This window comes from Bos taurus, chromosome 10 (genome assembly GCF_002263795.3).
Source record: "Bos taurus isolate L1 Dominette 01449 registration number 42190680 breed Hereford chromosome 10, ARS-UCD2.0, whole genome shotgun sequence".
Lineage (NCBI taxonomy): Eukaryota > Metazoa > Chordata > Mammalia > Artiodactyla > Bovidae > Bos > Bos taurus.
The window spans coordinates 79,076,251-79,099,090 of record NC_037337.1 but is presented as its reverse complement, the minus strand read 5'-3'; the positions used below and the strand labels follow the sequence as shown (position 1 = coordinate 79,099,090).

The 22,840-nt window shown below is 37.5% G+C and overlaps 1 protein-coding gene across 12 annotated transcripts in view; it reads right to left on the bottom strand.

The window, feature by feature from the left end:
- Positions 1 to 636: 636 nt before the first annotated feature.
- The window catches only part of GPHN (gephyrin), a 535,365-nt gene continuing 513,161 nt past the window's right edge, over positions 637 to 22,840 (bottom strand). For all 12 annotated transcript variants that reach the window (XM_059890892.1, XM_010809560.4, XM_010809563.4 and 9 more), the window contains 5 exons: positions 17,745 to 17,818; positions 13,335 to 13,399; positions 10,062 to 10,165; positions 2,751 to 2,847; positions 637 to 1,640 (listed from right to left, as the gene is read on the bottom strand). In XM_059890892.1, coding sequence (XP_059746875.1) covers positions 1,507 to 1,640; positions 2,751 to 2,847; positions 10,062 to 10,165; positions 13,335 to 13,399; positions 17,745 to 17,818 — 474 coding nt within the window. In that variant the 3' untranslated portion in view covers positions 637 to 1,506. The remainder of the gene's footprint in view (positions 1,641 to 2,750; positions 2,848 to 10,061; positions 10,166 to 13,334; positions 13,400 to 17,744; positions 17,819 to 22,840) is intronic.

Sequence of the window (22,840 nt, the reverse complement as noted above, 5' to 3'; positions counted from 1 at the left end):
CCACTGTTTGAAAAGTGCCCTTAAGTTTTTGTTAAAGAAGACATTGTGGACAGCATATATTTTAATTGTTGTATTTTCTGTGGTCATACAGATTTTCCCTATTTCTTACTTCTGATCATGATAAAAAAAAGTCCAGGTACTCATTGGAAATTTTTTGGTTCATTACTTATTTTCCCTCCTATTCCAAAAAACTGTAGATATTTGATTTGTTTCTATGACATCTGAAAGAAAAATTTAGTTTCTCCAGCTATGGCTGAGAAGGCCAGAACAACTGCAGGTTCTTCCCTACTTTCTTAGTCTATATTTGTACAATGCTACAGTAATATATAGACTGCTGATGCTAAGTCACTTCAGTCGTGTCCGACTCTGTGCGACCCCATAGACGGCAACCCACTAGGCTCCCCCATCTCTGGGATTCTCCAGCCAAGAACACTGGAGTGGGTTGCCATTTCCTTCTCCAATGCATGAGAGTGAAAAGTGAAAGTGAAGTCGCTCAGTCGTTTAAAAAAAAACTCCTTTATACCACTTTACCTTGCTAAGCCATCTTAACTACTGCTTTTATCCAAGCAGCACCCCATCAGAATGGCATGATAATCTTCTCTCTCTTCTTCTAAATAACAAGGCCAACACAATGGATTTTAAATAATGACCAAGGATTTTTTTTATTCATTAAGTTTCAGTATCATTACAGAAAATGTTATGGTACAGAGTTGTTTAACATTGTTTTTTCTTTGCTCTTGATTTCCACATGAATGCTGGTAACACTAATATCTGTACAAGATCAGTCTTTGATTTTATTTTTTGTTCTGTACAATTTTAAATGTATTGGTTAAAAAGGCTGTCAGCACTTAAGGAAGCATTTTTTCCCCCAGTTTGTTTGTTCAAATAAAAGGTATCCAGTTACTGCCCAAGAGTACTGTGCCACGAGGCTACTGGGACGAGAGACGCTCCTCCCCGGACGCTCTGTGGGGATGGCGCTCCTTGAGGCAGGGCGGGCCGCCACCCAGTCACTCTTTGTTTGGCACTGTGCACATAAACACGAGATACATGGTAAAGAACAAGCAGAAGCTCTCCGTAAAGCAGTTATGAAGCGTACTAAGAAGGGAAATTCAAGTGTTGCCTACGCTAGTATAAATAAGCAGACAGCCTTGATTTAAGAGCATAAGTAGTTGTATTTTAAAGATGAGAAAAACACAAGTTCTGCAGGCACCTACCGCTGTCTACTAAAAGCTATCGCTATCAGACCTAGCATTGAACACACAAAGCAATTTGCAAGAAAGGAAAAATTTGCTTTGATATAATCAGAATAGAGTTGTCTGTTAAGATTTATTTTTAGGTGTTTTTTTCTTTAAAAGGTATTTAAATTCTTTTGAAATATAGTTCAAGATGTTGACTATACAGATTAACTTTTATCCAAATCAGAAAAACTAGCTGTGCCGTTGCATATTACAGGATACAGTCAATGATATGTGGACATGCATCAAAGCTTTCTCCCACTGGTGACCATCATAGCCGTCCGATGACCATGACGTCCACCACCTCGCCCTTGTGGAGCTCCACGTACTGCTCTGTCTTTGGAGGAAGCATCAATAATCCGTTGGCGCTGCGCATGCTCATCAGACGGCTGCTCATCTGATTACCTAGGAGGAAATACCTTATTACAGCGGCAGCAGCATCACAGTGTATGCACGTGGAGCCCTTGTAGTTCTTCTCAAAATAAAAACTGATGAACAGAAACACAGGTCTTCAAGAGGAAGAAAGATGATCCGACTTCCCAGATTCTTTTTCAGGTGACCTAGCTACTGTATCCTACTACCTTCTCATTGAACTTTAAAAAATAAACATTACAAACTATTGTTTAAGAGACCGAAATCAAAATTTTACAGCACTGTGGAAAAGGCCACTGAATTTCTCAATTCAGGCTAACGTGTGATGTGTGTCTAAAAGAGAGGCTTTTAAAACCTATTAAAACAATTATGATAATAACAGCAGTGGCTACCATTTCTTTTGTATTTACGTAAGTACCAGACAAGGTGGTAGGCATTTTCCTCAACTACTTTATTTAATTCTCGACACCTCAAAAGAGGTTAGGTAACTTGCCTATGGTCCTACTAACTAGATGGTGGCCAATTTGCAAGCAATCTCTGATGACAAAGCCCATGTACTTACTCACTGTGCTAACTGATGTTTGCACTTAATAGGATCTTTGTTTAAATTTTTTCTGGAATTGCATCAAAAGTCAGGTAAATATGACTAGAGGAGTTGGGGATAAAAATTTAAAGTCTACAGCAGGTAACTATAGAACTCAATTAGCAAAGTTGATTTCTGAGTCCTTAGAACTTACCAATATCTAGAGTATAGTAAAGGCTACAGAGAATCACAGTCTATTTGGGCTTTAATGTCACATTTCAGCGTGACATAGCCATAGTCCCCTCCTTTTCCTAAAACCAAAGTTGTGCTTAGAATTTACTGGTTGAACAAACAGATAAAAATCTTCTGTAATTCTAGATTTGTATTTCAAACGGTTGTCTAGAAATACAGTTCCAGGGAATAACTGAACAATTATTAGTCTTTTCTACTCTTGTCCTGTTATGCCGCACTGTTTAGGAATAACTTAACATCTAATCTCTCAAAAGGGAAAATATACAATAATTACAAAATTAGGTATACTCAAGGAAGGAGGTTATACATAAATTTGTGTTTTAACAGAATGGGTGCAAAGAGATGCCTGCAAGGTATGAATGACCAACCTGTGCTCTGTGCCCAAGGCAGTGGTTCTTGGTGATGCCAAGTCAGTATACACCGATGGTATTCTGGGCGAGGATCCAGTTTTACATCACATGATAACTACAGGAAAAAGAGGAAAGGAAAACAAACTCAATCACTCTTAAACTTGATCATTTCTTAAAACTACAGGGTGGTGGTGGTCATGCAAAGAGCGCAATGGACTGGGAATAGCCTGGCATCCCGCGGTCTCCACCACAGCCACCTTATGTTCTTAATACAGGAAGTCCAGAGGTTGGGTTGCTCTGGTAAAAAGAGAAAAGAAGGCTAAGAAGTTGGTATTTGCAGTAGGGAAAAGGGTAGATGAAAAATACAAAGTCTATTTTTGAAGTCTAATTTGCCCTATGAATTGAGAAATTAAGGCAGATATTTTAATATCGAAAATAAAGGAGGTAGACCTCAACAAACAAGCTCAATATACATTTATCTGCCTATCCATCCATTTGTCCATCTATCCATCCATCCATCAAACAGATTTATTGAGGTGCTAATTTAGCAACTCATTCATATACTTATCTTTAATATAAAAGGGATAGTTACTTTCATTTTTTAAATTTTCACTGGAGTGCAACTAATTTACAGTGTTGTGTTAGTTTCAGGTGTAAAACAAAACAAATCAGTTACACATATATCTCCTCATTTTTAGACTCATTTCCATGTAGGCCATTACAGAGTATGGAGTAGAGTTCCCTGTGCTATACAGTAGGTCCTTACTATCTTATATATACTAGATACATAGTAGTGTGTATAGGTCGTCCCAATCTTCCAATTTATCCCTTCCCTCTCCTTACTCTCTGGTGAGCTTCCCTGGTGGTTCACTGGTAAAGAACCTCTTGCCAATGCAGGAGACATGGGTTTGATCCCCGGGTTGGGAAGATTCCTTGCAGAAGGAAATGGCAACTCACTCCAGTATTTTTGCCTGGGAAATCCCACAGATAGAGATCGCAAAAGAGGTGGCTACAACTTAGCAACTAAACAACAACAACACAACCTCCTTACTCCCTGGTAATGATAAGTTTGTTTTCTACATCTGTAAGTCTATTTATGTTTTGTAGTTAAGTTCATTTGTACTTTTTTTAGGTTCCACATATAAGTGATGCCATGGTATTTGTCTTTCTCTGTCTGACTTACTTAACTCAGTATGATAATCTATAGGTTTATCCATGTTGCTACAAATGGCGTTATCCCATTCTTTTTATGAAAGAGTAATATTTCACAGTGTATTAAAAAGCAGAGACATTACTTTGCCAACAAAGGTCCATACAGTCAAAGCTATGGTTTTTCCAGTAGTCACATATGGATATGAGATTTGGACCATAAAGAAGGCTGAGTGTAGAATTGATGCTTCTGAATTGTGGTGTTGGAGGAGACTCTTGAGAGTCCCTTAAACTGCAAGGAGATCAAACTAGTCAATCCTAAAGGAAATCAATCCTGAATATTCACTGGAAGGACTGATGCTGAAGCTGAAGCTCCAATACTTTGGCTACCTGATGCAACTCATTAGAAAAGACCCTGATGCTGGGAAAGATTGAAGGCAGGAGAAGAAGGGGACAATAGAGGGCAAGATAATTGGATGGCAAACTGACTCGATGGACATGAGTTTGAGCAAGCTCTGGGAGATGGTGAAGGACAGGGAGGCCTGGCGTGCTGCAGTCCATGGGGTCGCAAAGGGTCGCACACGGCTGAGTGACTGAACAACAATAATTATTCTAATTAGACTCTCTCTCTGGAATCTAGACTAAAATTCAATTCAAGGGTGTTTCTTCTTAATTAAATCACACTCAACTCTTTCATGTGATATTCCTTATGTTTATATGCTACTTCATATCTACTGAGAGGGTAACTTGCCCTTGTTCCTAATTTATTCTGTGCTTACCTGAGGACAAAAATCTCTGTCTTTCAACCTCTCCCCATGGGTGTGTGTTCTCCAGTTCCAAACCATAAGAACTATCGCATGGTTGTGTCATTTGCTACATGTTTAAGCTTCTCCCCCCAGTGGCACTGACTGACCGGCTCATGGACGGCAGTGCACTGGAGCAAATACGAGGCTGTGAAGATACCAGCACCTACTCCCAGTCTTAGTGTTAACTGGTGTGCTGTACTGGAAAGCTATTTTGCTTTCCCATACCTGTTTGTTCATCTACAAAATGGGATTGTTTGTTTTAAAGGAGTATATTTATGTTAATTTAAGAAATAAGAACTGCATCAATTTGAAGTGAATGAATTTTTTTCACAGCCTCACAAACAGCTGTTCCTTTTGTAGCAAGAGATGAAGCTAATCAGGTTTTTGTGGTATTTTACTGAAATGCAGAATACTTTATTCACTAATATATTTAGTTGTACTGACATTATAGTTCTGGTATATTTACATCAGTTAGCTGCAGCTTAAGAAAGCACCTATTTACTATGAGCATCAGTGCTTAAAATAATGATGTATCATGAGTAAATATACACATATATTTTGGTGGAAGAACATTGCAAATTGTGGATGTTTTACTTTTTTTTCCATTCATTCGAAATTGGGCAGTGAGCTATAGACTAGGAGTCCTCTGCTTCCTTTGAGTATTTTTCTGGTGCACAGTAGTCACCCAAGAGATAAAACTGTATTATTTGGTGTGGTATTATATGGTATGCTCTACATGTAAATATCTAATGGAGAGAATTAGAAAAGGAAAAAAAGAAAGGTCAATGAAATGAAGTGAAAAGCTACAGACTGGGAGAAAATACTTGTACAAAGCATGCCTGATAAAGACCTGTTATCCAAAATACACAAAAAATTCTTAAAATTCAGTAAGAACATGAACGATCCAATTATAAACTGGGCAAAAGAACTGAGCACCATATCAATGAAGATACACATATGAGAAGTAAGCATATGAAAAAATGTTCAACATCATACAGGGAATTGCAAATTAAAACAACAATGAGACACCACTAGATAGCTACTGGAAAGGCCAAAAGTCCAAAACACTGGGCACACCAAATCCTGTTGAGAATGTGGAAGAACAGGGACTCATCACTGGGGCGGGAATGCAAAATGGTACAGCTACTTTGGAAGACATTTTGGCATTTCCTACAAAACTAAATATATCTTATCATACAATCCAGCAATCATATTCCTTGGCATTTACCCAAGTGAACTGAAAGTTTATGTTCATACAAAAACTTGCACACAAATATGTTCAGCAGCTTTATTCATAACTGCCAAAACTGGAAGCAACAAAGATGCCCTTCAGTAGGTGAGTGGATAAACGGTGGCATATCCAGAGAAAGGAATATTATTCTGTGCTAAAAAGAAATGAGCTATCTAGCCATGAAAAGTCATGAAGGGAACTTAAATTCATATTACTAAGTGAAAGTAGGTAATTTGAAAAGGTTACATACTGTATGATTCCAACAACAAGATATTCTGGAAAAGGCAAAACTATGGAGACAGTAAAAAGACCAAGGGTTAGGAGGGAGGGAGGAATGAACAGGCAGACTGCAGAGGGTTTCTGGGTTGTGAGAGTGTGCGACACTACAATGGTGCGTGATATGTGCCAAGTCGCTCAGTCGTGTCCGACTCTGTGACCCCATGGACTGTAGCCTGCCAGGCTCCTCTGTCCATAGGATTCTCCAGGCAAGAATACTGGAGTGGGTTGTTATAACTTCCTCCAGGGGATCTTCCCAACCCAGGGGTCAATACATGTAATTGTACATTAATCAAGACCCATGGAATACACAACAGCAGGACTGAACCCTAATGTAGACTATGGACTTTGGGGGATAATGAATGTGTCACTACAGGTTCACTGATTGTAACAAACGTACCACTGTGGTACAGGACGTCAACAGTCGGGGAGATTGTGTGTGTGTATGTGTGTGTGTGTATATATGTGTGTGTGTGTGTATGTATGGGGTGGGGAGGAGAATACAGGAACTCTTTGAACTTTCTGCTTAATTTTGCTGTGAACCTGGATGTGCTATAAAAAACAAAATTTGTTAGTTAAAAAAGGGGAGAATATTTTGTCCTTCCTCTTTGTCCTGTCCATCTTTTAGAGAAGTGACCTCAAAGAATTATCTAGCATAGTAAGTAATTAATGTAAATATAGTATAATAAAGTTTTTATGGATCCATTTATATGGTATAAAAGGGCACAAAGAAGTAAATAATCAGCCTTCTTAGGGACACCGGGAAAGGATTCACAGAGGGCATGATGATGCCTGAGTCTTATGATTAAGGAATTTTCTAAGCTGAGAAAAGAGAAGGTGGTGGTTGGGAGAGACCGTCGTAGGAAGGCCATCTCATGTTCATCCTGGAGACAGTAAAAAGCTTGGTATGGTGAGAATGCAGGATGGGAAGCAGATAACAGTGGAGGGAAAACAAGCCTTGGGATGGAGGGCCTCCTATGCTCACTTGAGTGTCTGAATTTAACCCTGGGGTCATGGGAAGCATTGAAGAATTTTAATTGGAGGTGCTGACAATGATTAGTTAGACAGAAAAGGGATTTAAAAGCAGGCAAGATTAGAGGAAGAGAAAACATCAAATGTTGGTGCCATTATTCAAATCAGGTTTATTTGGCTACAAAACACAGGGGATGCGGACGGTGGAGGGGACGTTAGGAGAATGGTGAAGATCTGGAAGGCTGGACTAAGGAATGGAAAAAGCTGATCCACAAGATATAAAAGGTTCTTCAGGGGGAATTTTGGCCCCTCCTGAGATTTGTAAATTGGAAGTGATAACTCGAAAAGATGTACACTCTTCTCCAGTTGTACTCAGTGCCCTGGGAATAAAAGTGAAGGACAAAAAGGGAAAACTGATTCAATTTTGTGGATTCTTAGAGTGACTGTAATAGAAGGAAGGAGAGGCAAAAAAAAAAACCCCAAAAATCTGAGGGTGTTAGAAAAAGTTGAAGTGATACACCATAGGATTTAGGCTGGAGAAAAGGGTTAAAGCCAGAAGGGGCTTATGGACTGAGGAAAAAGGGTGAGGTGTTTAAATTCTTTTATATCTACTGGTAGGTAACTTGTCATTGTTCTTGAACTGTATTCCAGAGTTGGTGAGTTTTGAGATGGAGCACTTCATGGCATTGAAAAGGACAGGCATGTGAGCGGCTGAAGCAAAACTAAAATTATCAAGAATTATGGAAATAAAGCAACTGATGATAAGAGGTCAGGCGCAAAAGAAGACGTTTAGACAACTGTCGAAACCTGAATGTGTTTGGAACGTTTGCTGGTGATAATATGGGAAGGTGAAAGCTCCAGGAGACTCAGGGGGGAGAGGTTGGACTAATTGCTGCACAGACTAGAGAAGAGAGTTTGTGAGAAAACAGATGACAAAAGGGGATTCTATTTGAGTGGAGGCCCCAGGTGACATGCTCTAGGCCCTGGCTGATACTGAGGGCCTGGACTCTGCTTGAGTCTTGTCAAAGCTTCCAAAGAGTGGTTTTAAAGGACCTTGACACTAACTCTTAAAAGTACTAGAGAAGTTATAAGCACTGATTTCATTAGTCTAAAAGAGAGGGGCTTGAGCTCGTTTGCCCCACAAATCATCTGAAATTTATCATGTAACATTAAAATTCTTATGCATGCTGGTACAGATCAGTTTCAACTTCATTTCCCCAAAGTTTCTATAACCTACTTATAATTTTCATCTCCTAGTAATAATAAAACTGGCTTATACTTCTTATAAATCATAGATAGTTCTATCATTTTCAATATCTGTTTTAAATCAAACTACAGGCCATAATATTCTCACATAACAGGCATTCAATTATATCTTGTGAAGATCAATGACTAACCTTTTTTTAAAAGCTGAATAATGTTCCATTGTACACATATACATCATTTTCCTTATCTGTTCATCTGTTGTTGGAAATTTGGGTTGCTTCCTTATGTTTGTTATAGAGGATAATGCTACAACGAATGGTGGGCTGCAAATATCTCTTTGAGATCCTGATTTCCATTCTTTTGGACATATATCCAAAAGTGAGACTGCTGGATCATATGGTAGTTTTACTTTTAATTTTTGAGGAAACTCCATACTGTTTGCCATGAGGCAACATGGATATACCTAGAGGACATCATACCAAGTGAAATAAGCTAGTTACAAAAGTACTGCCAGATTCCACTTACAGGAAGTATCTAAAACAGACTCTCAGAGGCGAAGGATAGAACAGTGGTTGTCAGGAGCTGAAGGATGGAGGAAACGGGAAACTGTTGCTTAATGGATATACAGTTTCTGTTATGCAAGGTGAATTAGCTCTAAGGGATCTGCTGTACAGTATATTATCTATAGTTATGTGGTACTGTGCATTTTAAGGTCCTTTAAGAGGATAGTTTTCACATTAAATTCTCTTACCATGAAACAAATCAAAGAACACAAGGGCATTTCTGGAGGCGATGGACGTTGTTTAGTATCTTGACTGTGGTGATGGTATCATGCATGTTTGTGTTTGTCCAAATTTTTCAAAATGTCTACATTAAATATGTGCAACTTGTATATATAAATTATACCTCAGTAAATCTTAAAAGAAAGAAAAGCACTGGCTTAGGATTAGTTTAAATTGCCAGGAAAATTGTTCATTAGTTACACAGAAACTATATTACATAGTTAGTTGACTAGTAGTAAATCAAGTTGAAGTTAGTGTGGTGAGAAGGGGACTGTAATTTCTGACTGACTTTTACTGCAGGTATAACTCCTCAGCCTTAGTAGTCCTTTTCCAAACAATATGGTCACCCTCTCCTTCTTTTTCTCTTTCTAGTCCTTTGACTATCTTTTTCTGAACTGTTTAAAATTGATCAGTGGGGTCACAGAAAAAGTGATCAAATAAATTGCTATTCTCTGTTATGTTTACCTAGGGAAAAGGGAATTTTTATCCCTCCTTCCATAGGGTTTAGTATTAGTTTAGTATTCTATTGACCATTTTGTCATTACATATCCATTCCTAAATGGACTTCTAGCTGAAGAAAATTACTCCCTTTAGGAGTCGTGGAATAATGTGGGAAGGGAATAAAGGGGACTCCTTTCCCTTTGTTTTCTATCATGAAGAGAGGTATATAATCATATTTTCCCTCAAAATTGACTCAATGAACATGAGTTTGAGCAAGCTCTAGGAGATGGTGAAGGACAGGGAAGTCTGGTATGCTACAGAGGGTCGCACAGAGTAGGTGATGACTGAGTGACTGAATAACAACAACAACATAAAATTCTAGATGTTTGTTTTGGGCAGTTAAAAAATCATATCCTTATTTGTTATTAGGCTTCAGTTTTGGTTTCTGGTCATTAGCAAACATTACCCTGGCTTTGATGATGGTTGGCCGAGGATCCAAGATGCCTTGCATCTTTCTCAGCGCAGGCACAACAAAGAGATTGCAGGTGACCACGGCTGACACAGGATTCCCTGGAAGTCAACCAAGCAGTTATTTATAGTATACACTAGAAATTTGCCAAAAAAATCATGAATGTCTACACGTTCAGGTATCAAAGGGAATGAAGTGACTAATCACTAGTCTTCCTCTTTTGAATCACCTTGAATCCAAAAGGATGCCAGAATAGAGCTACAGTCAACCACATGGCTGGCTGTGTGTAAACATTCGGATTTACCAGTGAAACGCGACTTCTGATGCACAGAAGCTGCTGAACACCATTTATTTTTGCTTTCCTGAGAGCCATACATTGAAGCCCTTACTAATCAGTTTGTACTTGCTATTTTTAAAATGGCATAAAATTACACAGTAATACATAATCAGTGCAAAAAAATATTAGCAAGTGGGATAAGCATAAAGAAATTTATCCATAATCCTCCCTACCCAGAAATTTCTTTAAATTAAAAAATATAAAACGAAATGATTTAAAATGTGAAGGATTTGAAGGTGAATACTGTTAGGAACTGAATTATGTTTCCCTCAAATTCATATGTTGAAGTCTTAACCCTCCAATGTGACTGTATTTGGAGATAGGACTCTTAAAGAAGTAACTGAGGTTAAATGGGCTTCCCAGGTGGCGCCAGTGGTAAAGAATCCGCCTGTCAATGCAGGAGAGGGTAGGGACATAGGTTCAATCCCTGGGTAGGGAAGATCCCCTGGAGAAGGACCTGGGAACCCACTCCAGTATTCTTGCCTGGAGAACCCCATGGACAGATGGAGCCTGGCGGGCTACAGTCCATAGGGTCGCAAACAGTCGGACACAACTAAAGCAACTTAGCACTCATGTGAAGTTCAATGAGCTTGTAAGGGTGAGGTTCTAATCCAATAGGACCGTGTCCTCATAAAAAGAAAAAGAAACATGAGGAGTGTACACAGAAGAAAAGGTCATGTGGAGGTGTTGGGAGAAATTGGCCATCTGTAAGCAGGGAGAAAGAGCTCAACAGAAACCAACTGAGCTGGCACCTTGAGCTTAGACTTCTAGTCTCCAGAACTGTGAGAAAATATATTTCTGTTGTTTAAGCCACCCAGTCTGTGACATTCTGCTTTGGCAGCCTGAGCAGAATAATACAAATGCCAAGTTCTTTCACAGTTAAAAGAAAAATTTGAGGAATTCAATTGAACCTCTCCAAGAAGAAATCTGGGTGTGTCATGCACTTCAAAGTCAGGTAAGGTGAGCTATGAAAAAATGATTGAGTGGAGAATAACAGATTTAGTTTCTTGTGTGGTATTGTTAACTAACAAAGCTGTGTGACCCTGGCAAGAGTTCCAAACCTTTCTAGGTCTAACTTCACTTAATCACAAAATAAAAAGTTTGGACAGCATGAGTCTCAATATCCCTGTTGTTTCTAAAATTATAATTTTACTGATACTTTCATACAGTGATATGTGACTCTGTGTGTGTGTGTGTGTGTGTGTGTGTAGTGGGGGTAGGGAATGGCTTGTGCTTTTAGATTCCCTTGGCCTGGTTATGTGATGCTAATTTCATCATCAAAATAAAAGGCAATGGCTGGTTTAGCCTATTACTAGCTAAAACCATACCTTTAATTTTGTTCTACCTACAAAAGCAGTTAAAAAGAGATTTTTTAAAAGTTGTAAAGTGATGAGTGACACAATTATTCCAGTAGACAAAATTGTTGTTTTTCTGAGTTATTCCACAGGATAGCAGACTCTTAGTGACAACTAACTGCTTTACCTTCAATCAAAATGTAAACAGATGGAAAGTTTTCTGGGAAAGCAAAAAAAAGGAAAAAGAAAAAAAGCTCAACAATGATTACAGTATTCCTGTAATGTTACTGCTTGATAAAATTACTCTATAAAAAACAAATTGGTCGATGTAAAAAAAAGAGACTGGAAGAACCAACACCAAAAATCTGAAAATAGTGGTTATTTCGGGTTAAGGGAGATTATGGATAACATTTCTTATTGTTTATCTAAGTATTTTCTAATGTTTTACAGTGAACACATGTTACTAGAGTAAGTTTAAAAAGTTAAAAAAAGAACAAGTAGATACACAAGACTTGAAAAATCCGATTCTGAGTTTTCAAATCCTTGTAAAAAGAACCACTTTGCTGGTTTTACAATCTGAACATGTGAATTGTTGCTGCCCTCTTTTGGTACCTTCAGGCTGAGCATATAAAATGTCAGAGGAGCAATCTGAAACGTAGGCTATTTAATTGTAACTTCTTTGGCAGATAAACAACACTTTGTAATGGCAAAACAGGCTCCCACTACAACATACTTCGTAGGTCAAGTCATATCTTCTGTAGACAACATAAACAGTCTCTTCTAAGCAAAATGAAGCTAGAAAGAGGTTATCCTTTCTCTACATAATGGTGTTCAGAGTATCTAGGGCTATATTAAAGGCCTTAAGGAGCTTTATACCACAGATAAATTTTGAGAATTAAAACTTTACTTACATGTCTTCTCTCTTAATATGACAGCAATCAAACCTCTTTTATGCTTATAGATAAGGGGCTTTAAAAATGTTTTTAAAGTTCTAAAATTTTTGGCCTGCCTTTTCTTTCTATCTCTGAGATTTATTAACTATAAAAAAGCAAATAAGCATTCCAAAGCCACCAGACTTGTACATCTGAAAGGAATAAGTAGGTTATTTTTGGAAGGAATCTATGCCAAAAAATAGAGAATGGAACATTGCTTACAGATCAGAGGATAATATTAGAAGTTGAAAAAATAACAAGTAGATGCAATGTTGTATTTCCGTTGTTGCTGTTGTTCTAGTATCTGCAGGGGTGATTCAAGGCCCTTTGAGCACAAAACTCTAGTTGTGGGAGATGATTATATTGCTAACTTTGACCAGTGTCCTGTAAGTGCCCCAGAAAGATGTAGTAACAGGTAACACTTATCATCTTAGGGTCTGAATTGTGCTTTGAAAGGTACTATCTAATTTGACTTTTGCACAAACCCTATGAAGCATATATTTGCCCTATTTTATACATGAAGAAATAGCTTCAGAGAGATTATGTGATTTGTTCAAGGTCATACAGTATGCAAAGCTGGGGCTTGAGCCCAGGTCTTTCAGATTCCAAATCATGTGCTCTGATAGGGGACTGGTCACCTGGGGCACAAAAAGATTTTGGTTATTTTTCCAGAAAAAGCAAAAGAAAGTATTTAAGTTATTCTTACCTGGTAGTGCAAAGATTATTTTTCTTACACCATCAATATCTAAAGTTGCAAATGTCGTTGGCAGGCTAGAAGAAAAAGAGAGGATATTTGTTAGTGACTGCTAAGCACTTTGATGAGTAAATTAAATACTGCAGTTTTCTTGTTATATGGTCCTTCACACAGATCACTTACTCTCTAAAAATACTTTTCTGTTGACTCTCCTTTAAACCTTTATAACCTGCAGTGAAGCACAATTAAATTAATTTGTTTTTAGCATCTTCTGTTTTTAACCAACGCTTCCTGGTTTTCTGTAGTTTACTTTCTTTCCTTCTTGCCAGTGCCAAACAAGTGTATCCCAACCCCAGTTTCTCTAGCCCTTTAGTTTAACAATTTCGAATGCGTTTATTTCCTGCTGACCAGTAACAATCATTCTTTTTATCAGACGACTATCTGGTAAGACATGTCTATCAGATAACCGCCTATTGTTGAAGATGAGTATTTCTCAGCCCTTTAAGACTATACTCAGCAATAAACATAAAAGCTTCCCTATGAAGGGAATTTTTTGAAACATCAAAACAAAATATCACGACTAGAACAAAATTAAAGCAATAATGATTTTTAAAGTTTATTTTTTAATTAATTTATTTTAATTGGAGGTTAATTACTTTACAATATTGTGGTGGTTTTTTCCATACATTGACATGAATCAGCCACGGGTGTACGTGTGTCCCCCTGTCCTGAAACCCTTCCCACCTCCCTCCCCATCCCATCCCTCTGGGTTGTCCCAGTGCATCAGCTTTGAGTGCCCTTAAAACAATAATAATTTTAAAACATTCTCAAATTATGTTTCCTTAAGGGTCTGACAGGAATCCTCATCACAGGGGTGTGGGAAGGGGTGTCAGTGGCATGAAGGCGGAGGGCAGTAAATAAGAGTGATTTTTTTTTTCCCTATAGACTACCCTTCACACAGACTCTCAGCTAAAATTTTTATTATATAAATGAAACTTGAATGATGCAAAATTTTAGGGAATGCTGAAATTTCCACATTATTAAAAATACTACCCAAACTGTTTTCCTTTTTACTATTTTCACTGATGAGCTGAATGAGAAAAGGATCACTCACGCACAACCTTTTGCAGCAATACGATGAACATTAACATTTTTGATGAATTGCAGCCATCATTATTAACCAATTCTACTCTGCTATGATACAGTGATATTGGGTTTAATACCACAATATTAAACCATAACACAACAGCATACACTGCAATGTTTCTACAGTTCTTGCTTCTGCTTTTTCTCCCCCTAGTGTTTTATTTTTCTGGGGTCCCCTTCATATGAGACTGCCATCATCTTGACCCTTAAAGCTGGCCTTAGGTTTGGGAACCAGAGAGTAGTAATAGCTATATTGTTAGAATGATAACAATAATAATAATAATAGAAACCACCACTTTTGGATATCTAAGCACTATATCCATTATTTCATTTAATTCTTAAAAAAATCCTATGAGGTGACAATTATTATTCTATTATAGATGATGAAAATGAGACTCAGAGGTTAAGCGATTTAGCCAAAATCACTCAGATACAAAATGGAGAAACAAAGATTTGAACCAAGGTTTTTCTAACATTATGGTTCATAATTAGATAAGGCTCTCATAGGGTATGCTATTAAGTGTTACTATATTGGTTTCATAACATCTATTTTTGGCTACTGAGGCCTTCCTTTTTTGCTTACTTCCTGATTCTTTGGTGTATTTTAGAAAACAGAGATTAGACTGTCTTATCTATTTATAGATACGTTATTTGGCGATTATTGTTACTGTGTGATGAAAATAATTTCCAAGGTACATTTTGACTACAGCTATGTTCACTGCAGATGACCCATAAAAACCGTGATTGGTAGATCTGGTTGATAATATTCCAAATGCTTTTTCAGTATCTCTTTGTCTAAAATGAAAGAGGTTAATTGCATTCTGAATGCACTATATGTGGGAAGAGCAAAGCTAAATTGTTCTTCAGCATTTTATATTTCTTCTTGTTCTACTATTAAGTAGCAATTACTTTAAATTCTTATCTTCAGACAGTATAAAATTCTGGCCAATTAAAGGAAGCCCATTTAAAGTTCTAAACCACTTTTTTATAGCAAACTAAACACCAAGAGTGAGGAGGGAACACATGACACCTTCCCTCTATGTATTTAAAGCTACTTTAAATCATCTTTTGAATCCTGCAGACAGGTACTGTGATTTCTCTAAAGATATTCATTTTTACAAGATTCCATTATAATAAAACATTGTGTAATTGTGCACTGCTATCGTGTCTTATTGCTGGACTATGAAGTTTCTGTTTAGGATCTGGAAAGCTATTGCCTTAAAACTCAACACCTGTTGTTCTTTTCCCTCTTGAGATTGGAATGTCACAGCTTTTAAACTTTAAGGCAAGAGAATAAATAGTAGGAACTGATGAACTCCTACAGCTGAAGTGAATGGTAATAACAGATTAAAAATAAAATGAGTATTTATTATATATCATAGGTGCTGAGATTAATTTAAATAACAGATATTACACAAAATTTCTCCCCTAGAGGTGAGGGCAAGTAATGTCAGCTTCTTTCTCACTGTAGAGAAATAATCAATTCAATTTTTGCAGTTAGTGAGAAGTACATTGACATACTCATGGGATGTTCTCTGTATTCTAATCATATTAGTACTGCCCATGGGGACAGGAATTTTAAAAAGTCTGTGTGTACTCATAGCATAAAGATATTTGCTTAAGACAAAATATTCTTAGTAAGAATGATCCCAATCCAACAGCTTCAATAGTAAAAAGGTCCTGTCAGTGGTGGCCATATTGGAGCAACTACAGAAATACAACACTAAGAATTCTGAATTCTGTTAGATTTTGGAAAGGCTTTAGGGATTATCTTAACTTGATACTTAAACATAAAGCCCAATCCCTGTCTTAGAACTGACATGAGGTGCCCAATAAATCAGGGAGACCAGGAGGGCTGGCTTGACACTTAAAAAAGGCTTCTTTCTAGAAATTTCTGCCATTTCCTGGCTATTTCTGCTATCACAGCTCACTTGTAATAACTGGTAGGTCCCACCTCTACTCTCAGGGTTCACATGAACACCCATCAGAGTATAACCCTGAACTAAAGCATCATCTCTGTTGTCCCAGATAGCAAGGAGATGTGTGGAAATGCTCACGCACACACTGAGGCGTTTCAACACTGTTTTTATGTTTATGTATCACAGACTTAGAGAGCAGCAGTGGTCTGAACAGACAGGCTATTGCTTAAATACATGGCCACACACATTTTATCACCACCAATGTTTGCATTCTTTGAGGACTTATAATGGATCACAAAACCTGTAGCCACTCCTCAGGGAGTTATTAATTTTTAGGAGATATGCAAGATCTAGGTATGTGTTTACTTTTTTTTCCTCTTTGGAGGTAGTAAGCATTATGAAATACTATTCATGAAGTATTCTTGCAAAGAAAAAAAGTGAATTTGAATCTAATCAAACTTTTAGATCTAACTTCTAGTGTACAGAATATACTGGAGAGAGAGAGAAACAAGTCAACCACCACCACAAGGAAGTAATCAGCCAAACCTAGTCACAAGGACAAAGGATTCAGTTTTTGTAACAAGTCAATGGCATACCAAAAATGCGGGAGCGGGGCGGGTATTAAATGTTCTTATTTAATACAGAGTCAACAACCCAATACACTGAGTAGACCTAACTCAAATCCTAATTCAAATAAAACATACATAAGAAGGCATACTCTTCCTTGACATTCAGGCGACTTTTCAAATATGATTGGGGAATTAGATGATATTCAGGTGTTCTTATTTATTTTTTTAGGTGAGATAATACCATTGTGATTATATAAGATAATACTGCTGTTGTTATTATTAATATTTGAGATGTATACTAAAATGCCATGTCTAGAATTTGTTTTAAAACAATCTAACCCTCTGTTCTCTGAAAAAGGTAAAGGAAGGGATTGATAAAACAATTAAGGAGAAATGTTGATAATTACTGAAGCTGGGTTATGGGGTATACGGGGTTTCATTATACTCTCTGCTTTTGTGTATGTTTGAGAATTTTCATACTAAAATGTTTTTAAGTGAGAGAAAGAGATGAAAAAGAGAAGGAAGGAACTAGACATGGGAATTAAAAGGAGAAAAGGTTTGGAAAGTTGCTTTGCTTCTTTTTAAACCAGATTCAGTGTTTAATAAAGAAGATGAATTCCCATTTCAGATAGGATATATACTTTTTCAAAGAACTTTAATACTGTAACATTCCTTTATTAGAATAAATAATCCATAATAGAAAATGTAATAGGAAAGCATTTAAAAACTTTGTTAGTCAAAGCAAGCCAAACCAACCCATATATTAGATAACAAGATTATTTTCATACCCTGGTTTCATAAAAACCCTGCCAAAATGGATCTGGGCATGAAGATCAATGTCCAGCACCTGCTTGAGATAGTCCTGCAAATATGAAAAATAATCACTTTACTTTCAAACATTTCAATATCAGACTTTCAGACTTTAAATGAAAAAAAAATGTATAAGATTGAAATGAAAAGAAACATCTATTTTAGTGAAGTTGATTTATGACAACTATTTCTTCATTCCTCATTCAGTAAATATTTATCAAGTATAATATATGTATGCTGAATATCAATCAATATACAGGGAGATGCAGCCTTAAACAAAAGAGGCAATGTTCCTTCCCTCATAGAAAGAACATTCCAATAGGAGTAGTTAGAGAGTACACCAAAGAACCACATTAACATACAAAGTATTACTTGATAGGCTATTGTCTCTCTTTTAGGATAGAATTTTGTCTGAGAAAGGATGTTAATAAATATGGCTTAAGAAGTTGTGCTTGGGCAGGGAAGCTATGTGTATGCATCCCATGCTGCTCTGCTTAATGAGCTTGAACTAATGTGCATTCCTTGAGGAGAGACTTGGACATTCACCCAAGATTCAGTTCAGTTCAGTTCAGTTCAGTCGTTCAGTCGTGTCCGACTCTTTGCAACCCGATGAATCACAGCACGCCAGGCCTCCCTGTCTATCACCAACCCCTGGAGTTCACTAAAACTTATGTCCATCCAGCCATCTCATCCTCTGTCATCCCCTTCTCCTCCTGCCCCCAATCCCTCCCAGCATCAGGGTCTTTTCCAATGATTTAACTCTTCGCATGAGGTGGCCAAAGTATTGGAGTTTACCCAAGATTCAGTTCAGTTCAGGTCAGCTGCTCAGTCGTGTCCGACTCTTTGCGATCCCATGAATCGCAGCACGCCAGGCCTCCCTGTCTATCACCAACTCCTAGAGTTCACTCAGACTCACGTCCATCAAGTCAGTGATGCCACCCAGCCATCTCATCCCCTGTCGTCCCCTTCTCCTCCTGCCCCCAATCGCTCCCAGCATCAGAGTCTTTTCCAATGAGTCAACTCTTTGCATGAAGTGGCCAAAGTACTGGAGTTTCAGCTTTAGCATCATTCCTTCCAAAGAAATCCCAGGGCTGATCTCCTTCAGAATGGACTGGTTGGATCTCCTTGCAGTCCAAGGGACTCTCAAGAGTCTTCTCCAACACCACAGTTCAAAAGCATCAATTCTTTGGCGCTCAGCTTTCTTCACAGTCCCAAGATTACCGAGTCTAAATAAGTCAACTAAAAACTTAGGGAGGGAGCTCTAAACAGAAAGTCAAGGGAGTTTAATTGCTCCACCTTCATATTCTGTGACTACAAACACAACCAACCTAAGGTTATGATCAACCCAGAGCAATCTGACAAAACCTGATCTTCGGAAAGGAAAGGCAACAGTGTCTTGTAGTTGGTTTTGTAGATATAAAGAAAAAAATAGCAGTTTAAAAAATTTCTCCAAAGTAATACAACTTCTGTTACTGAGTTTCCTGCTCACTAATTCAAGAGAGTCTAGTATCCTACTAAAATATTAAATATTTCACAAGTTATGAGACACTTTATTTTCCTTCTCTCCATCTTCTCAGCCAACATCATCTCACCTGAATTACTGAAACAGGCCTCTCTGCCAATTCTCCAATTCATTCTCTTGACAGTAGTGAGAAAGACAAATCTGATCAAATCACCATATAACACTTCAACAACTCCATGGTCTCCAGAAATAAATCTCATCTTTTAAATGATCATAGCTAGGATTCTTGTATTGATATTTTCTAGCCTTCTTTTGCCAATCATTGCTCTTATCAGGCAATCTGTTTCCTACCAGCCCCATTCCTCTTCCTCAATCTCTTTCAACATTCCTACAAGTCTATATTGCTGTCAGTTATCACACTTTCTTGCCTCAAATCAAAAAGCAGAGACATTGCTTTGTCATCAAAGGTCCGTCTAGTTAAGGCTATGTTTTTTCCAGTAGTTATGTATGGATGTGAGAGTTGGACTATAAAGAAAGCTGAGCGCTGAAGAATTGATGCTTTTGAACTGTGGTGTTGGAGAAGACTCTTGAGAGTCCCTTGGACTGCAAGGAGATCCAACCAGTCCATCCTAATGGAGATCTGTCCTGGGTGTCCATTGGTAGGACTGATGTTGAAGCTGAAACTCCAGTACTTTGGACACCTGATGCGGAGAGCTGACTCATTTGAAAAGATCCTGATGCTGGGAAAGATTGAGGCCAGGAGGAGAAGGGGACGACAGAGGATGAGATGGTTGGATGGCATCATGGACTCGATGGACATGGGTTTGGGCGGACTCTGGGAGTTGGTGATGGACAGGAAGGCCTAGTGTGCTGCAGTTCATGGGTTGCAAAGAGTCAGACACGACTGAGCAACTGAACTGAACTATGTATCAGGAATTCTATTTGTGTTAGAGACTCACTGGTGAACCAAACAGACAAGGTCCCTGGCACAAAGATGTCCTGTTATAGTTTACTGGTGGGGGAGACAGCCTAAAACAAGCAAACCAGTGAGGAATATACTCTGAAGGAAAAAAGCAGGTGCTAGGATAGAGAACAGTGGTGTGAAGTGGAGAATAAGGAAAGACCGCTTTAAAACAGGTGGTGAGGATGAGGAGGACTCAGTCATGAGAAGTATGGAGGGGCAAGATTCCAGGCAGAGAAAAGTATATACAAAAGCTTCTAGAGCAGTAAAGAGTGTGTCTAGAACTGAAAAGATAATGGAAGGTAGTGAATGAGCAGGGGAAAGGCATAAGGGGAGGCTGAAGAGACAGGCAGAGGCCATACATGCAGGGCTCTCTAAGGATAATGATACAGACTTTGGAAAGCATATACACTCATTACATATTTGCTAAATGAATGAAAGTATTTTATTTTTCTTGAAAAAAATCATCTCTGTTGTAAAAAATGCCCCTTTTCAATTCTGTTTTGAACATGAAATGCTTCATGTTTCTTGTGACAGAAAGCTTGTACCAGACATAGCAATAAAGCCTGAGAATCATCACTGCTCTTGTTTTTTCTATCTCCAGAAACAGCAAGGATCTCTGATGTTCTGAAAGCTAGATCCAGATATGAAGAAGAAACACGAATGAATGAAGGAGACTGGTCTTTCACTCAATTTAAGCAAGAACAAACAATGTCAGAAAAATTGTGAAAGACTTGAAATGGGTAAAAAAGATTATCTGGTGTCCAAATAACCTTCTGGGTTATTTGTGCCTTTCGCTATCTTTGAGCTATTCTACAAAAATTAATCTGCAGAAAAATAATAGTGAACATGATTAGTATCCAAAGAAATAAAAATTAATTCTGTCAGTAGAGTTGTAATTGACTATTCTCCTCCAGATATAGAACAATTTTATATCTATTAGAAAACTGATTTCAGCATTTTGGACTACCTGTGTCTGTGTTTTTTGAATTCTTAGAACCAGTTGTAATCTCTTACTAGTTCCTTCACTGATGAATGAGTTAAATAAAATCTTTGACACATGTTAATTTTATAAAATATATATTTATGAGATTCATGATTTTATCTTTAAAAAAACTATACCTTAACGATTCTGAAGGCTCCACAGAGACGCCATATTGATTTATCTGACAAAGCCAAGTAAAGTCGATTGTCAGAAAAGTGTACTTTATGGGTGGTTTAAACCTGGATACATTTTTCCCTGGTTTCTGCAGTGAATGCCAAGCAGCAATAAAACTTGAAAACTGCTAAATGCTGGTTTCTCTACTTTGGCCTCCTCTATTGATTTTGGTTCTATTTGTGTTTCTGTGCATGGTCATTAAGGTAGTCCCCCTTATAGCAGCAGTGACTGAGAATTTGGTTTTATGATCTCACCATTTGGTGACTCCTATAAATGGATGATTGAAATCTATTCTCTGTTGGGTAAGAGGAGGCAGAAAATCTGGTTTGTTGGTTTTGTGAGTTTATTTGTCTTACTGTCATTTTGAACCTAAATCAATGAAGAATTTTTCCTTCCTCTGGGAAGGAAAATAGTTCTTTATTTGTAGACTGAGTAGTTTTTTGTTTGTCTCTGTGTTTACTCTTACTGTGCACTGAAATTGTAGAGATGAAGCTATATATTCTTTACGTGGTTGTGTGACTATGTGTCTGATCCAGAAAGCCATTTATCTTGCTTTGAGAGTGTGAAATGTTTTCCTACTTCTGGAGGATATTCATAAATTATATGACTGTAAGACCACCATGCAAAGTGGGCCTTTCTCAGGGCACACTGCAGATTCAGGGTGTCCCCTACCTGTCTCTGCCCCTGGTAAGAGCAACACGAGAGCCTCTCATTCCCAACTCTGGTTTCACTAGGACTTGGAGAGAAGAGACCTGACCACAGGCCCACAATAAACTTGGCTTTGCCAGAGGGGAGAAAAACCAACACACCAAAACACTTCTATTGTCTCTTAAATCAAATCTAATTGATTTAGAGAGATTAAGTACTTATATAAATAGAATATTCCTAAAATTCCTAATTATTCAGATAATAAGAAAATTTATAATATTTTAAATATGCTATGCTAAAAAAATATTCTTCTTACGATTTCAAGAATCAAAGTTCACGCAGTTAAGGTAAATCTTTGGCAAATGAGACTAGCTTATTATTTTGGTTAATAAGTAAATCCAGCCATGCTCTTTCTCTTATTTATCAATATTAAGTAGGCAAATGCATTTTATTTTGTCCGGGTTTGTTTTTTCCTAAAATTATATAGATTAATTCATCAAAGAAGCTAATGTAATTCTTATATAAAACCTAAAATTTGGTTCAATGAAATTGAATCATTATTCTGACAAACTTTTAATTTCAATAGTAATTATGTTTGTAGAATATCAGCTTGAAAATAATTTTCAAGATCTTTAAGTAATTTAAAATCTTGAAGTTATTAAATTGGTTAATTAATGAACAATCATGGGAAACCTAGATGATTTCTAAGTAAGATAGAACACTGGATCACTGTTTACTAACCATAACTTTAAGCTAATGTACTTTGTCTATTATTTTAATATGCCATAGGGAGGATATACCTTTGGGTTATGTTAATAAATATGTTTTCATTTTTGCTCCATTA